This window comes from Harmonia axyridis, chromosome 3 (genome assembly GCF_914767665.1).
Source record: "Harmonia axyridis chromosome 3, icHarAxyr1.1, whole genome shotgun sequence".
Lineage (NCBI taxonomy): Eukaryota > Metazoa > Arthropoda > Insecta > Coleoptera > Coccinellidae > Harmonia > Harmonia axyridis.
Genome location: NC_059503.1, coordinates 9625140 through 9641873, shown reverse-complemented (window position 1 = coordinate 9641873; position 16734 = coordinate 9625140). Strand labels below are relative to the sequence as shown.

Genomic DNA, 16734 nt, shown 5'->3' with positions numbered 1-16734 from the left:
ATATCAGCACTCTTCGTACGGCAGCTTTGGCCTTGGTTTTTTCTGCTACTAAATACTGGTGTAATGAGCATTTCAATACTGAACCTGCATCTTTGAACCTGCAGGAACTGGACATTTTTGCTCTGTCAGGTTTTATAGTGCTCATGTTTCTCGAATTGGAGTACAGCTTCACGTTTCTATGAAATTATCAGTGAAACAACATTAGATCCATACCTTTGAATTGGTTACCAGAGCTCTCTCAAATACTTCTGACTCATATTTATAGACAAGTTGAAAAAAAATCATTTTTACCTAATTTTGTTTTCAATAGTATCTTACCTACCTCATACTAGAACTGCCAGGTTAAAGTCACGTAAACCTTAATGGATTGATACTTTCCTCCAATCTAATAGAAGTGGCAAGAAAATTTGGGGTTCAGAATGGAATAATTGTAATGTCTTCAACAAAAATCTAATCGATGGTCATTCAAAGTTCTATTATTCCTAAGAAAATTTGGTGCAGTTTAAATCGAATCAACTCATGGTCTTTGCTATAGTATGCTCTTCGAATGGCACTACATATGTAAGTGTGGCGTAGAAGAAACCATTGTCTACTTGGTGAATACTCATGAAATATTGCACGAATCTCATTGACATCTCTTGATTACCGACTAATAAATCAGAAATAAAGCAACGTCAATAATATTCATGCCACACTACTTAAAGATTTTCTCACTTGATTGAATCCGATTTCATAAAACCGTTTAGCGTTTATCTTCAACCACGGGGCTTATACCGATTGGATCGAAACTAGGATATGCGATGCTGATGCGGATCCAGAAACAGATGGACAAATAGTTCAAAAATGTACCAGTCCGCTATATTCGATGTAATGAGGTGCCGACCGACGATGTGGAAAATGAACTTTCCGACTTTTCCAGATTTGATGCATGGTACAATAAATACCTACGTTGCACATGTATAGCCACGGTATTATGTTATTCTCGTTGTCTATCTGCGGTATTGTATTTGCGGTACCGCGGATGATGTTAACGGTTCCTTTATACGATTGAAATTCGGAGTAATACGCTCTGTTTGTGCACTATCCTCTCTCGGTTGATATCTCGACAAAAGAACGTAGGGTTGGTGGTTGCAAGAGGTTTTCTTGGTTGGGAAATATATGTAGAGGGGATGACTATTTTGCTGTTCGAGGATTTGTCTGGGTTTTGACGGAATGATGGAGAATGGTAGGATAGTTATGGTCGTCATTTTCAGTTCGGCATTTTGTTGGTTGCTCTCCTTATAATGATCATGCTGTATGGATTCAACTTATAAATTATACTGCGAACTTGGTTAGTGACTGCGAAAAAATATTTATTGTTACCGGTATTCCAAAAGGAATGAGACAATTTTTAATAATGGGTGTTTTTTTCGAGGTATATAACTTCAAGTTGGCATTTCTGTTCAAGATGGCGATTGGAATTGATTATTAGAATCACAACTCAATATTAGTCTTCATTCTGCTTTCATTCAAAAATATTATTATAACGTTTCTTCGAAAATGAAAATTCAGATCAAACATGCTGAGCATTGCATGAATTTGTTTTTTATTGTTTTCCTTCGTTTCTTCGGAAAAATTTTGGAAAAATTACGTTGAATGACAATAAAAGACAAAAAAATATAAGTTTATATCGAGGGCTAATTTTTCGTCATCATTTCCTTATGCTGGATTTTGTTGCAGGACGTCACACAAGAAATGTGGAAGCTAATATAATAGCACCTGCTGGAGATTTCAATCATGGTGAGTAGATATTATGTATATACATTAGAAACACAATAGGAATACTAATTTAGTTCCTATATAATATAATGATTTTATTCACTAAAATTTGTGATCGTCTCAATACTACTGGTCTTGAAATGATGACAATTATCGGTACAAACGGATGTGGATAGGAAGATGGCATGGCCCCACCAAATAATGAAGATTTTTCTCATTCATCATTTGCAAATAAATTTCAATTTTCGGATATCAATCGAAATTTCAATCAAGTAACACGTGTGCTCGTCCAATAAAATGAAAATCGTATTTATAACGACAGTTTCCATAAAAATTCGAGAGGTATCTGAAGGAAAATATTCACAACCAAACTTACCCAACGCGTTATGAGAAAGGTGACTTTCTTTTATGCAACCCTTTTATATATCTAATAAAAAACGAAACGAGATTAAGGCGGGCGTTTTATATGGGAATAGCCTAATGTAGACGAAGGCGCACTGAATACACAATGGTGACCCAGCCATCTCAGTGGCGTTCGGGCTTGCACTCGGCGAAATTTCATTTTCAGTTTTTGTCGATTCAAACTCGACGATTGCGTCGAAGATCGTTGAGGGAAAAAGGTTAGAGTTCTTCAAATGTGAAGGGGACGTATGTGGAAGTTTTCTTTTTTTTTTCTTGAACTGATTTGAGATAACAGGTTAAGGTTGAACCTTCGATTGAGAATGCTGGGATATGTTATTTAAATTATCATATTCTGAGTAATTTTTTTGCATGGAAATAATTTGGATATATTACCAAATTACTATTGATGAACACCTTGAAACGTTTAGAATACAAAATTCCTTTCGTCCATTGTCCGATGGTCTTGAAAAGATCACACAGAAATTATGAAAGATAGGTGAATGAGATCCAACATCGTTTGCAATACCTCATTGATCTCCCTTGATCAAGAATATGATCCATGAATTTTCAATAGTAAGAAAGGAACAATATTTGAAAGAAAAAACTTTTATCGGATATAAAGAGTTTTTCTAAATTATAGTCAAAAATGAAAATGAGCGATTCTTTGGGTAATTTTAAGAAGGAATGATTCATGGATATCGCAAGCCCTCATCTTGTTTTTCGAGAAATAGGATATTTCTTGGGATCCGCTTTCTATTGGAAAATAAGCAGCAAAATAATAAAAACTTCACTCATCACTGCTCACTGACTTAATTTTCATGAATATTTCTTGACAGTTCTAATAACCGATCAAATTTTGTCATTTTGTGTCATATAAAACAATTTCTCCTAATCATGTTAACATAACAATGATAATTGCATTCAGTGTCATTATCAATCATTATGACAACACGATTGAGTTAGACAACTTCATTTCAAATTAATTTCAAAACGCCACGTTTTGGCAATGCCTATGTTCAAAGTATAATAAAGTATTAATGCGCTAAGTAAAAAAAATTCCCAGAAATACAACATACACTCACAAATATATTTGGGGAATATTCATGAATTTTTGCTGCGAGAGAGAATATGAATCGAATGAACATAGGAGCTCAGGAGAATTGACGACATTGATACTAAAAGATGGGTCAATATAAGGAAGCATCGGTGAAGACAATGTGGAACGTTTTGTGCGAACTCATGCAAAAAAGAACAATAATGACTATAACAATAAAATTGACCATTTCAACAATATAATATTTGAATGAGCCCGAAATTCCCACGACGCAATAGTAATAGATCATCTATAATAATGATAATAATAATTTAGTCAGATGTTAACTATCAACATAATTAATAATTAAGCCCATCAAGTGGTAGACAATAGCAACGAATTTATTGTTAATTTAAATTTTAATGAAGTCATGAATTTTCTGTCAGAAAATTTTCCGCTTATTATTCCTCAGGTTTTGACAAATGCCTCTTAATTTTATGACAATTTTCGCAAGCTTGTATCTTGGTTACAGTCCGAAGCCCAAGTCTGGGGGCATGGATGCAAGATGAATTGAATCGTAAAGATCAACGATAGTGAATAAGTTCCCTTTCAATATCAACTTCCTACTGACATTTGATTCGGGGAGAAGTGCTCGGTAGCTCATCGGTAAGAGCGCTGGACTAGTTATTCGGAGGTTGCGGGTTCGATTCCCGCTCGAGTAGGTACTTTTTCTGGAATTAAAAATTTTCAGTAATGCCAATATATTCTCTCAATCATTTTCATACGAAAAACCATTATTTCAGATCTACGTGATCTATTCGATGAACAATCGCTCAAAAATCAATCGTCCATCAAAAATTCAAGTCGATAAAAACCCAGAACTTCATCATTCTCGAAACCACTCACCAGGTTCATTACCGAAAACGCCAAACCCAAATCGCTGATGAGTCGACAAGTCCAACTCGTAATCCCGCCTTTCATCATTCGATTCTCATCATTAAATCGTCCGAGATGCGTGCAAGAGATCCGGAATTTTTCCCCTAAATAAGCACAAAAATAAATTGGCAGAGAAAGACGAAAGCGTGGCTGCCGCTCGGCCTCCCCTTGTCGACGATGCAAATTGGGCAAAAGACGTAAAATGAAAATTAAATAAGGACCAGTAACGAGCACAGCTCTCCGCCACCCGGAAAACTGAAGAGGCGATAAGTGCTGCTCCTGCTGGCTTCCGGTGTAGTTGTCCTTCCGGCCTGCAGTGCCGCATCACGTCGGGAAGGCTCGCTTCATCCTGACGACGGCTGCTGACGTCACTGCGCGCCCTAATGAGGGGACGAGAAGAAAGGTGATTTTAATTATTGATACTGGAAAGGGGGAGATTTTGTCATGTTGAAATGCGGCTGAATAATTTAAAACGTTCAATCCTCGGTTCGGGACAGGTATTTATTTGCATTTTTATGAGATTATCTGTTGGGTTTTTGCCTTAACGTTGCTGAGGTGACTGGAAAAGGCTGAGAGAGGAGGATGACCTTTTTTACGCCGCTGGAAAAAACTGATTTGTTTGAGCTTGGAAAGGGGGGAAAAGTTTATACGTTGCTAGTTAGGATAGGTAATGTTGAGTGGAGTTAGGTTGGGTTTGTACGCTTTTTAAGTCCTGGTTTTACTTTCTGTAGCAGTCTAGATGGGAAATTTATTTGTTGGTTTCTCATTTCAATGAGAGTATCATAAATGAAATTAGCGAGAAATATGTATATAAATGTGTTGTCATATGTGCGTGCGTATGTTTTGTAGGGGATTTTTTTTTTCTTTTTCCGTTCCTGTTTCTGAAGTTGATCGTATAACCAGAAACATAAAAAATTCAAAAAGAATACAAAAAAAATCAAAATTCGTCACTCAGAGACCAATGGACTCGCAAAATTTCAATCAGATCACAATATCCATTGAAATCATATAGTATTGAAGATTTGAAAAAAAAACGAGAAAAGTACCAACTTGAATTCAAAAGCTCTTGAATCCTCGTTCATTCATGCGCCAATTGTGCTCTTGAAGATCACGTATACCACTAGTATGTTGTCTCCAAGAATACAATTGGTGCTTGAATTAATGAGCGCTTTAAAGCTCCTGTCTGCACGTCAGAACTTCTTTTTTCTATTTAGATTGTTACCCAAATATGAATTGAACTGTAATTATCACCATGAAGCCAAGTGAAAAGTTTTTGATGGTACGTTCAAACAATAAGTAAATAATAATTGACAGAGGTGTCAAATATGTGAATATTCAACTCAGGTATTGAAGACACAATGACAATCTTATTCAACATGTTTTTCCATTTGAAACTCATTGTGTTGTTACACGTCTCTTTTGATCATACAGGAACGGATATTTTGTTTCCCTTCATATTGGGGAAATTATAATTTTAATAAGATTTTTATGGGTCAGTTTCGAAACACGTCCGAATGTATCGTAGAGAAATTACGACTCTGAACAATTGTAACAATAAACACTCGAAATTCACCAATAAAAAAATGCTCAATTGAAATATTAATGATATTGATTTAATGACGCATTCGCCATTCAGCAATTCAATTCAATGACAAGTTTCTCTAATAAAAGGACTATATTCGAAGCACTGGCTTCTCGTGACCTATTCAGAGAGAGTCAAATTCACATGTCCCTATATATATCCATATTTTTGCTCCAAATTCTTCTCACATTGAATGACGAATAATCATTTTTGATTAAGAAAAATAATTCAAGGTATTTAATTTTTATTCTCTTTTTTATAGTCTTCCATTCTGAAAAGGCATTCCACTAGCACCAGGAATTGACGTACCAGTCTTGCTGAAAATAAATATGTCTATTTTATACTCACATTATCTTGTTCAATTTGATTTGTTTAATTAATCTGCTTATTATATTTTCACATATTCTTAAACAGGGTTAGAATTTCAAATTTGCGTAGCTAGACTCGATAATTTTGAAGAGGTTGATACATTGTTGAATTCGTAATTTTTTTCTTTATCACCCCATAAGGAGAACCAATATGGCGTCCATTCGTAAGAATTGACTATCGCGTTTCTAAAACAATGGAATGCACAAAAAATCTAACGACACCATTAAAGTCTCTATATTGTATAATTGCTATAAACCGAATTTCGTGAAGTTATCTCCAGCAACAAATGGATTTTACAAAAGAAAAAAATTTCGATGTTTAGTTTTTTCTAGATATCTTGGGAAACAATGGATATATTTTGTATGTGCCCACACCAACACACTCATCCCATAATAACGCAATTTTTTCGTCATTCAAACTACTCTGTATTTCTAATGGTTTTCGATATCCCTGTAGTGCCCCTCTAAATAGTTCTGGAGGATTGAGATGTAGTGGACTGTAAAAACTTTTCAAGTTGTTCAAAAATACCTTCAAATCCTATTGCTTGTCTTAACCTTGGGTGTTGGTTGAATATTCTTAAATCGGTGAAATTCGTCCCATTCACACTCAGATCAAAGTTCCACTATCACTGATCTTAATGCCGAAAATCTTTGAAAATGTGGAAAATGTTGAAAAAGGTGAAAATGTAGAACAATTATATGGCACTTAAACATAGGATCGCCGTGAGTTTCATTTTTAATTGGATTTCAGAACATTTGTCCTCCTCGCACAGCGATGAAGAGCAAATTTGAAGGCATGTACGGGGGAAGACTGAATGAAAACGATGCTTAATAAAAGTTGAACTTAATTGGAAAAGATTTGAAAATTATTTTCTGAAATTCGAAATTCAAAAGAAATGATAATATGTTATTGAGAGAAAGAATAATTGAAATAAATATTGCGTGGTCGCAACAAGTTCTAACCCTAAATAATATGCATGTATCTAGGATATTCTTGAAAAAGACACATGCTATCGCAGTCGAAACGTACAATTTCATTCTGAGAATTCGCATCGGAATCGGTAGGCAACTATCCCACCTTCACCCCAATTCCCCAGCCTCCCTAGTGCCATCTCCAACCCGTCCCAAACATCAAAGAAACGGACAATACAAATAAAGCACGAAAATCGCATTGAAAATCACCGGGTCGGTCAAGCGACAATTCTCAAGACGACAAAGCGTCTCATCCGTCTTGTATCTCAGCGCCACGACCCGTGCGGAAAATATAACTTATGGGGATAAACCCTGGGATCATGACGACCGGCCGGAAACTTCATATGTGTCACATATTGGTTTGTGTGAAAACGACAAGTTAATTCATTGGCGTCGATTCGAGAACGACGCCGGGGAGCGGAAGGCCAACTTTTTCCGATGGAACTGGCCCGAATTGATAGATTGTTTTATTTGGTCGCTGTGGTCGTTACGGTGCCACATATGTTCTTTGTAATGGCATTGTGGCGGACACGTAAGTTTGAGCGGCGACCGTAGACGTGACGTTTGGAGAATGATTTAAAGTGCGGCCATAATGGTTTTTGTCGGTCGACGGAGGGGATTTATAAGGTTAGCCGTTTATGGGGAAACAATGAACAAAGGAGAAAGAGGTTTCGGGATAGTGGGGAGTTTGAAATTCAGTTGCGAAGTTTGAGTTGAAATCTGAGTATTTGAGGTAGGAATATTTTGTTAAGCATTCTTTCAATGGTAAGTGCATATATTAGATGATTATCTATATTTTCTATGTATCAAAGAGAAAAATAATGATGATCTCGAACCATTGAATAAACTTATTATTATTATTATTATTTAATAATCCCGACGCATTCACCATTTTGCAACTCGACTGCAACTGGTTCTCGTGTGTCAATGAAAATTATTATTAGGTTCTCATTTAGAAGGAAACATTGAACAATTATCTTTGTGGAATATTTGGGATGAGTTGTTTTCTGTGCCTTGCGATGTTCCTTGAAAGTTGCAACCCCTGTATCAGGGAGAAATACCGAAAATAATATTATGATCTGAAACCATCGATAAACCCGTTGCCTTCACCATTTTGCAACTCGATTTAAGTGTAACAATGTATTGTGTTACCACAATGGTACTCGTCTGTCAATGAAGATCTTTATTTGGTTCTCAATTAGAAAGCCTTATTGAACAAAGAAAAAAAGGTTTCTGGATAGTGGGGAGTTTGAAATTCAGTAACTACTAATTTAAAACTGATAATTTCATGTATTAGGTGATTATGTTTATTTTAATAAGTGAAAATTTATAACAAAATAATTTCTATAAATAATGGTTTCACGTCTGTATTAATAACATATCAAATTAATTTCATGGCAGTCAGACAATTTTTCAATTCTGGAAAAAGTACCTCCCCGAGCGGGGCTCGAACCCGCCTCCGAATTACTAGTCCGAAGTTCTCACCGTTGATGATGATTTCTCTTTCTGATATATTTGGGATGAGTTCCCTTTCTGTGCCTTGCGATGTATTTCCAGAGTTTCAACCCCTGTATCAAGGAGGAATGCCAAAAATGATATGATGATCTGAAACTATTGATAATCCCGGCCCATTCACCATTTTGCAACTAGATTGAAGTGTAAGCAATGATTTGTGTTGCCACAATGGTACTCGTCTTTCAATGAAATTATTTTACGTACGTTCTCAATTTGAGGAAACATTGAACAAATGTTAAAGAGGTTTCTGGTACTAGCTGATTGTGGGATTCTGTTGAAATCTGTTTGGAATATGGGGATTTGTTGTGAGGATATTGTTGCTAGGACTCTGCATGAGTTATATAGTGGGTGATAACCTTTATCATACTTTATCAATTGGACTTTCGACCTCAGCAATCGTGAGATATGAATTGACTACACATGAATTAGTCTTGAATAAGAGGCTTGTGGAATAAAAATCAGGGGATTTATAAGGAACAAAGAAGAATGGTTTTTTTGGGTTGCCTCTTCCACTGGCACATATGACATTCTCAGAGTTTTGATGTATGAATTGAACGACATGATATTGAACAAAGTATGGAGAATAATTCGAAATCAAATAGCTTTGGCTGATTGAAAGTTTTTTTAAAATTCTCTGTTTCTGAATATCTGATTTGGGCTCAGGAGATTTGAGGTTAGATTGATTGGACTTGACTTAAATATTTGATTGGGTGATACTCTGCGAGGTGGAAATGAGGGTAGTAAACCGATTAGTCGATATTTCAGGAAAAATAAGCTTTAAACTGAATTTTTCCAAAGTTTTCTATCAACGGACTTGAAACTTCAATATGTTTCAGATCATAGCTTGATTAATAAAAAATATTTCGATGAGGGGACTGTGACTAAGATTTCTGAAGATATTACAATTATTGTATCGAGATTCAATGTTTAAGGTTGTTTTTTTTTTCAATTTTCTTGTTCGAAATTCTCATAAACTGTGAGGTCCAAGAATAATCGGTAGGCATTGTAAGAATGAATGGTCTGCAATAAGTCGAATTTTGTACTCAACCGAAAGTTTTTTGTTTGTAAAATTTCACGAAAATTTTCAATACCTAACCCTTAAAAAAAAAAGAAAAATTAAAAGTTCCTACATGGAAAGCTTATACCATTCTTCCGATTGAAACGATGAAGTAGATCGGTAGTTGACCGATTAATTCATTATTTCAGGATTTATAGGCTGAAACTGAAATTTTCAAAGAAAATTTTAATAATATTCTCGAGGCTGTCGATTCTCCTTGAGGCAAGATACGTACTTAAAACCTCAATATGTTTTAGATCACATCTCGAACTATGAAAAACTTATTTGTTTGAGGGAAATTTTCAATGGATTTGAAAATTTTTAGTTCGAAAAATTTCAATCAAATATTCAACACTTAGACCTGTTATTATCGAATTCAATGAAGTTGTTACTTATTATACATTATCAAGGAAAAAATGTCATCTTTATTTATTATATGCCTACGTCATTACATTCAATTTTGAATAATTTTATCACATGTGTCGAATCCTTATAATTCACCACGTCTCGCTTCTCACACATGACATTCAAATTCGAACGCATCCAGTTCCATTGATCCTCCTCAGTACCCTCACCAATTTCCGCTCCAGAAAACTCCTCCAAAGCTCCCATCATCCATGAAATGTATCTCTGAATTGAAACTGTCTGAATAAAATGGTTGTTACAGACGCATTCCCGAGATTTGCCGAGCCAATTCCCAACGTGACAGTGACAGTGGGGAGAGATGCTCTGCTCGCCTGTGTAGTCGACAATCTTAAGGGATTCAAGGTATGTTTCTGTGTTCTTTGTTACGTCAAGTGCGGCTATGCACCCCTCGAAAAAAAAAGACTATTTCCCTTTTGCACGGTCGGTTCATGCGTGCAGACTAATTCAGCTCGGTTCAAAAGATCTGTCCTTTGCTGGAGGGGATTCTATACTGTAGTATTGTTCGGTTATGATGAGGATCAAAAAAGATGATACAAGGTAGTTTTTTACGAGGGTATTAGATTTGAAATATTCCGGCTGAGGATTTATGACTATGGTTTATTATTTCCATAATGTAATAAACATAAATAAAAAAAAGGAATGCATGTCCCCAACATGGTTAAATTACGTTGTCGGATTGTGATATATTTTCAAATCCACAATTTTACTATATCCTAAAGAATGTATATTATATTAAATGAAATATATTTATTTGAATGATTCCCGAATTAATATGCAAATTTGAATATTTGGAATCCGATATTTTCCTAATTGTCGAATTCATAATAGGCAGAATATTTATTATTTTCTGTATCTACCTGCTGAGATCCAAGGTTTGGCAACTTTGCTCTCCTAATTTCTTCGATTGTTTCACATTGTTTTGCGCTTGAAGTTTGTTCTCTGAATTTCTGATATATTTAGGTATTTATTTCAATATATTTTGAGTTGATATGAAACTTTGATTTACTATGGGACATAAAAATTGCGTTCTTTGTGGAGAAACTCGCGAATTGAGTGAAATATCGTATCACTGATATGTTTTTATTTCCGCGCTTTTTATGTTAAATTTGCTAGTTCACGTTGGGGATGAAAATTGCTAACTGAAAATGACATATGTTTTCTCTATCAATGTTTATTTCTCTGAGATAAGTTCCACTATTAAGGAATCAGGAATCTGCATAAAACTTCAAAAGTTTTCGGTTTGAAATCAATGGAATCCAAATTTCGGCTGAAAAAAACATATCAGTCCATCATCCAAAGCATTTTTTGGAAATAACGGGTTTTTTTTTTCGAGGTGTATAACGTTAAGTTGGCATAACTGTTCAAGATGGCGACCGATTTAACAGCTGTCAAATGATTTGTTCTCAGTTTGGTTTGGCAATTCATCATGAATAGACTCAGGCCTGAACAACGCTTGTACATAGTGCAATTTCATTTCGAAAATAATGATTCTGTGCGGAATACGTATCGCGCACTACGTCCATTTTATTTTGTTTAGCGATGAAGCGCACTTCTGATTGAATGGCTACGTCAACAAACAAAAATGCCGCACTTGGAGTGAAGCTAATCCTCAAGTGTATGTCGAAACACCGTTACATCCAGAAAAACTGACTGTTCGGAGCGCTTTATGGGCTGGTGGAATCATTGGTCCGTACTTCTTCAAAAACGATGATGGGCAGAACGTTACACTCAATGGTCATCGGTATAGAGCCATGATTACTAACTTTTAAATTTCTGAATTGAACAACCATGATGTCCAGGAGCTGTGGTTCCAACAAAACGGAGCAACATGTTACACAGCACGTGCCACAATCGATTTATTGAAAGACACGTTTGGTGACCGCCTAATTTCACGTTTTGGACCTGTGAATTGGCCTCCAAGATCTTGTGATTCAACACCGCTAGACTACTTTCTGTGGGGCTATGTAAAGTCATTGATCTTCGCGGATAAGCCACAAACCCTTGACCATTTGGAAGACAACATTCGCCGTATTATTGCCGATATACGGCCACAAATGTTGGAAAAAGTCATCGAAAATTGAACGTACAGATTGGACTACATCCGAGCCAGCCGTGGCGGTCGTATGCCAGAAATCATATTCAAAATGTAATGCCGCAAGATTATCTTGCGGATAAATAAAATTCATGTCAATCGAATGATCCATCGTTGTTTTATTCCAATTTAAAGTTCTATAGCTCTAAAAAAACACCCTTTAGAACACCCTGTATATGAATATAATGTTCATTCACAAAAATTTTGTTAAGCGGGATGAATAATATCCACCTTAATCTCTCATTATTTCAACATTTAATATAAAAATGTATGGGACCTTCTCAAATTGGATAACCTCAAAAGAAATATATTCCTCCTCCAGTCTAAATCGTCCTTGTACTGCTTCGAATTTATAAAGTTATACCCAAAATCAGTTCCCATCCAACAAATCGTAAATTATTCACAGTTTTCCTTCGACTAAACACCAAGTCGAGTCGAGAAATAACAAGTAAGTTCGTAATTGATCGTAATCAATCTTTCGCAGTGTCTATCGGGAAAAGGACCGAAACAAAAATCAATCTAACTCTTTTCACGGAATCAGATCGCAGTTGTAAAGTTTACTCTTGACAAATGGGTATTGCATGTATATTGCTCCTAATTCAAACTTCCATAAATCACCAACTAGATTAAATTTCGACCCTCGCCCACTCTTCTTTCTCGTTTCGCGTTATTAATCAAAGTCGCGTACGATATTTTTTCATCCACGTGATATCGGTACATTCTGATGAGCCAGTCCGTTCCGTTTCCAGTTGAAAATTTGCACACTGGAACGAATTTGACGAATGAGAGGCGGTTTATTAAATTTTATGCGATATTTGTGTGGCTTTTTTTGTTTATCTTGTGAAATTGGATGGAATCACCCCGGTTCAGTGGATGTGCCATTCGCGTTGAAATTTTGTAATTTTTCAAAGAAATTCATTTATTTGAGCAACAATACAATGTTCATATTGACAAAATTCCAATTTCCAAAAATTATATACAATTACAATTTTGGTTATTTTTCTATTCAGGTTAAAGTCAGATAATTTCCGCATTTTCCAACAAACTCGCCATAGAGAGAAAAATATCTGAAAACATGGCTGAGCGCATCGAAACAATTGATTCCAAGCATGTTTTCATTTATATTCTTAGCGGTACCAATTCAGAGATATAAGAGCCGCTTACTCCATCTCTTGAGCAAGCACAGTTTCACTACAATATGCTAGTTTGCATTGCTCCTACCTCAGTATAATACCCTAACTAGATATTAAGTTCTTGATTCAAAGTAATTTAAGGTGTAATTTATTCATAATTGAAAGTATTTTATTGTCTTGAATAGTTTTTACTTCATTCAACATTGCCACAAGTTTCCAATATAGGCAACATATTATATATCCTTACTGTGACAGGGAAAAAAAGCAGTATATATTTGTTGTAGAAGGATTCATTGCTTCTACATCTATAAATAACAGGAATTTTAAGACTCATCCATGGTTTACTTAAAATTGCAAATTCAGCAAATACATAGAAGAAAAGAAAAAAGTGGCCCAAGGACCGAACCATGTAGTACTCCATAATTCACATACAAGCTTGAGAACTAATTTTTTAAACTTGTCTGATAATTGAGCAATGAATAATCAAAATTATTGGATTCAGAATACTTTTTGAGAAGCAATCTGTCGCTTTCATCAAAACTCATAATTTGATAACATCAAATATAAGTTGCCAACAATCTTAAGGAGAACAAAATGATTGATAGAACTTTCTTCATGTATTTTGCTATGTCTCTTGCATAACCTACTATGAATCGTGGAGTAGCTATACAGGGTGAGTCTTCGACTTGTACACATATTTGAACCGAAGATTCCTGAGGTCAAACGAGACACTTTTTTCCTATACAGTTTTTTCCGATTCGACCCGGTTACAAAGATACAGGCTGTTGGAAATCGATAAAAAAATGTGATTTTCGGCTATATCTCGTAAATGGTTTTATTGAAGGAAATGATTTTTTAAATATAGCTTTTCCTTGATGTGATACATCTTCTCCGAACACAAGATTCCCTACACATCTTTCAGTTTCTTCATTATGAACATTACATCACACAAAAATACCAGAAATTCGAAGAACCCAACTCTCAAAAGTAATTTGAACGTTCATTGAACAATATTTGGCTTATTCAAAAAATAAAAGTATTCTTCATATTTTCTCCTACAAAGCGCCATATTCGAGTAACTTGATCTAAAAAAAAAAAATTATCTGTGAAATTCGAAAAATTGGGTACTTTGGCTAAATGCAACTCTGTTCTGTTGTGAAAAAAAAAAACACAGAAATGAATATTTACTATGATGTCATGTCTGAGGTTTTAGAATTGAAGTACTAGCCAACTTAGTTTGAAAATGAAGTTATTTGAATAAGCTCACCTCAACTCTTCTATTTGATTACAAATTACAGCTTTGACACAGCTCTGATAATAAGAAGGTACTTCATTAAAATCAACATTCTATTTTGAAAAGTTCAGATTTCCCATAAAGCCCATGTTTAAAAAAGTTTTCACAAAATAGTCCCATTATAATGACAACAATCAATATCCCACTAAAGACTGCTGCTATCGAACAATACTGTATTCTTCTTCTGGTCTTTCAAACTCATATCGAAACATACCACTGAGTACATACTAGACAAATTTTCATGTGATTGAGATTAAATACTTTTATTCTATTGCTATTTCTTAAATTCATCCTAGAGCATATGATAGACATACTTCCAAGAGTGCCATAATTGTTTTAATATGAAAACAAATAGGTGAGTTGAAAGAAACAGGATATTCAATTGTGGCTATTTATATTGAAAACTTCTCATTTATTTTCAATGGCAAAATCAAGATGAATCAAGTAGTAGAGTTGGCTATAATGTAGGTACATATTATAGAATATCAATCAAATAGCCTGTTTGTTTTTTTTTTGTTTTCATCAACAGCGACGTTGGGATGAGCTCTCGCCACTCACTTTATAAAACAGCACGTTTCCTTTCAACCTAAATTTCAGCCACTCTGATAATCTTATATGTTTGCTTCTACTCTTCGTTAGAGCATCATTCAATATTGAAATAAATAATGTTTCGAACTCCTAATATGAAGTGCCTTCAACCCCCTTAACTATTTGTCTGATCTCAGCTCAGTGTCGTAAGGGTCAAAATTAGTTGCGAGCAGAAAAGTATCCTGTCAAAACTTTTGAGGAAAATAACCATGCCCTGTCGACTCCAAAGGTATAGATTCCATTGCAAGAAATAAACCAAAACATCGACTATCGAAACTCCACTCAAAAACGTCGATCCAAGGTGACTCTCGCTTCGAGAAGAGTCAAGAACCGACACCAAACACCCCTCCAAGCCTTGCAAAATCGCACGTGCGAATCCGTTAAATATTTACGCGTCCACGCCAGACAGTTTCAATGCCCAAAGACATATATCTCTCTTTCCCTGCCTACAGGACGAAAATAAAGGGAGAGATTGATGGATGGTCCCATTTACGTGAGGCAATATTGTCCATAGATACCCGTAATGTAAAGCTGTAACATCGATTCCTTGTTTTCCGAGATATAAATCAACCGAGGTGAAAGTTCCAGCATCACGCTCACCTTAGCAGACAAAGAAACTCGATTTCTGGCGGACTCGGAGGCAGCGGTCCCTGGTCGTTTGCTACATCCAATAATCCTTGCAGAAGCAATTCATCACCCCTTCTGAATCCCTCCCCTGCTCCGGGCTGGCCCCGGAGTTCAGACTCCCGGACGTTTTGGGTTCCGACAACGAAAATATTTCCCATGGTCCGAAAGTATCCGGTGATAATTCATCGTTTCCGAAAACCGCGACATCTCGTGGGGACAATTAGAACTTGCAGGAATAGGGGGTTGTGAAAAAACGGTGCGAAGTTTTTTACGAGTGTCTTGATGTGATTTGGGATGGTGTATATTTTTCGTATGTGGCTCGGTGGTGTCAAGACTGTCTAGAAATTCATTAAGAGTATGACAGGATGAAATTTATTTCTTTAACTGAATAATTTTTGACGTTGATTTAAAGATTTTTTTTTTGTTTCGAGAGCTCGTCTTCTAAACAGATCGCTCTACCATCTTATGACAGTATATTTGTCATTGCCTAACAACCAAATCTGCAAAATAATTCTTTATCAGTCTGATCTATTCATCGGATTGTGATATATTTTCAAATCCGCAATTTTACTTTATTATTGTGAAAGTATATTATATTGAATGAAATACATTCCTTTGAGTGATTCCCGATTAAATATGCAAATTTGAATATTTGGAAACCGATAGTTTTTCTAATTGTTGAATTTTTAATGAGCAGAGTATTTATTATTTTCTGTATCGACCTGCTGAAATCTAAGATTTGGCAACTTTAGCTCTCCTAATGTCATCGGTTGTTTCACGTCGTTTGTCACGCTTGAAATTAGTTTTCTGATATTTTTAGGTATTTAATTCAATATATTATGGGTTAATATGAAACGTTGATTCACTATGGGACATAAGAAGTGCGTTCTTTGTGGAGTAACTCGCGAATTGAGTGAAATATCACTGATATGTTTTCATTTTCGGGTACCT

General features: G+C 35.4%; 1 protein-coding gene across 2 annotated transcripts in view; it reads left to right on the top strand.

Moving 5' to 3' along the window:
- The window catches only part of LOC123676537 (lachesin-like), a 97861-nt gene that overhangs the window by 30152 nt on the left and 50975 nt on the right, over positions 1-16734 (top strand). For both annotated transcript variants that reach the window (XM_045612487.1, XM_045612486.1), the window contains exons 2-3: positions 1720-1779; positions 10291-10391. In XM_045612487.1, the coding sequence (XP_045468443.1) occupies positions 1720-1779; positions 10291-10391 (161 nt within the window). The remainder of the gene's footprint in view (positions 1-1719; positions 1780-10290; positions 10392-16734) is intronic.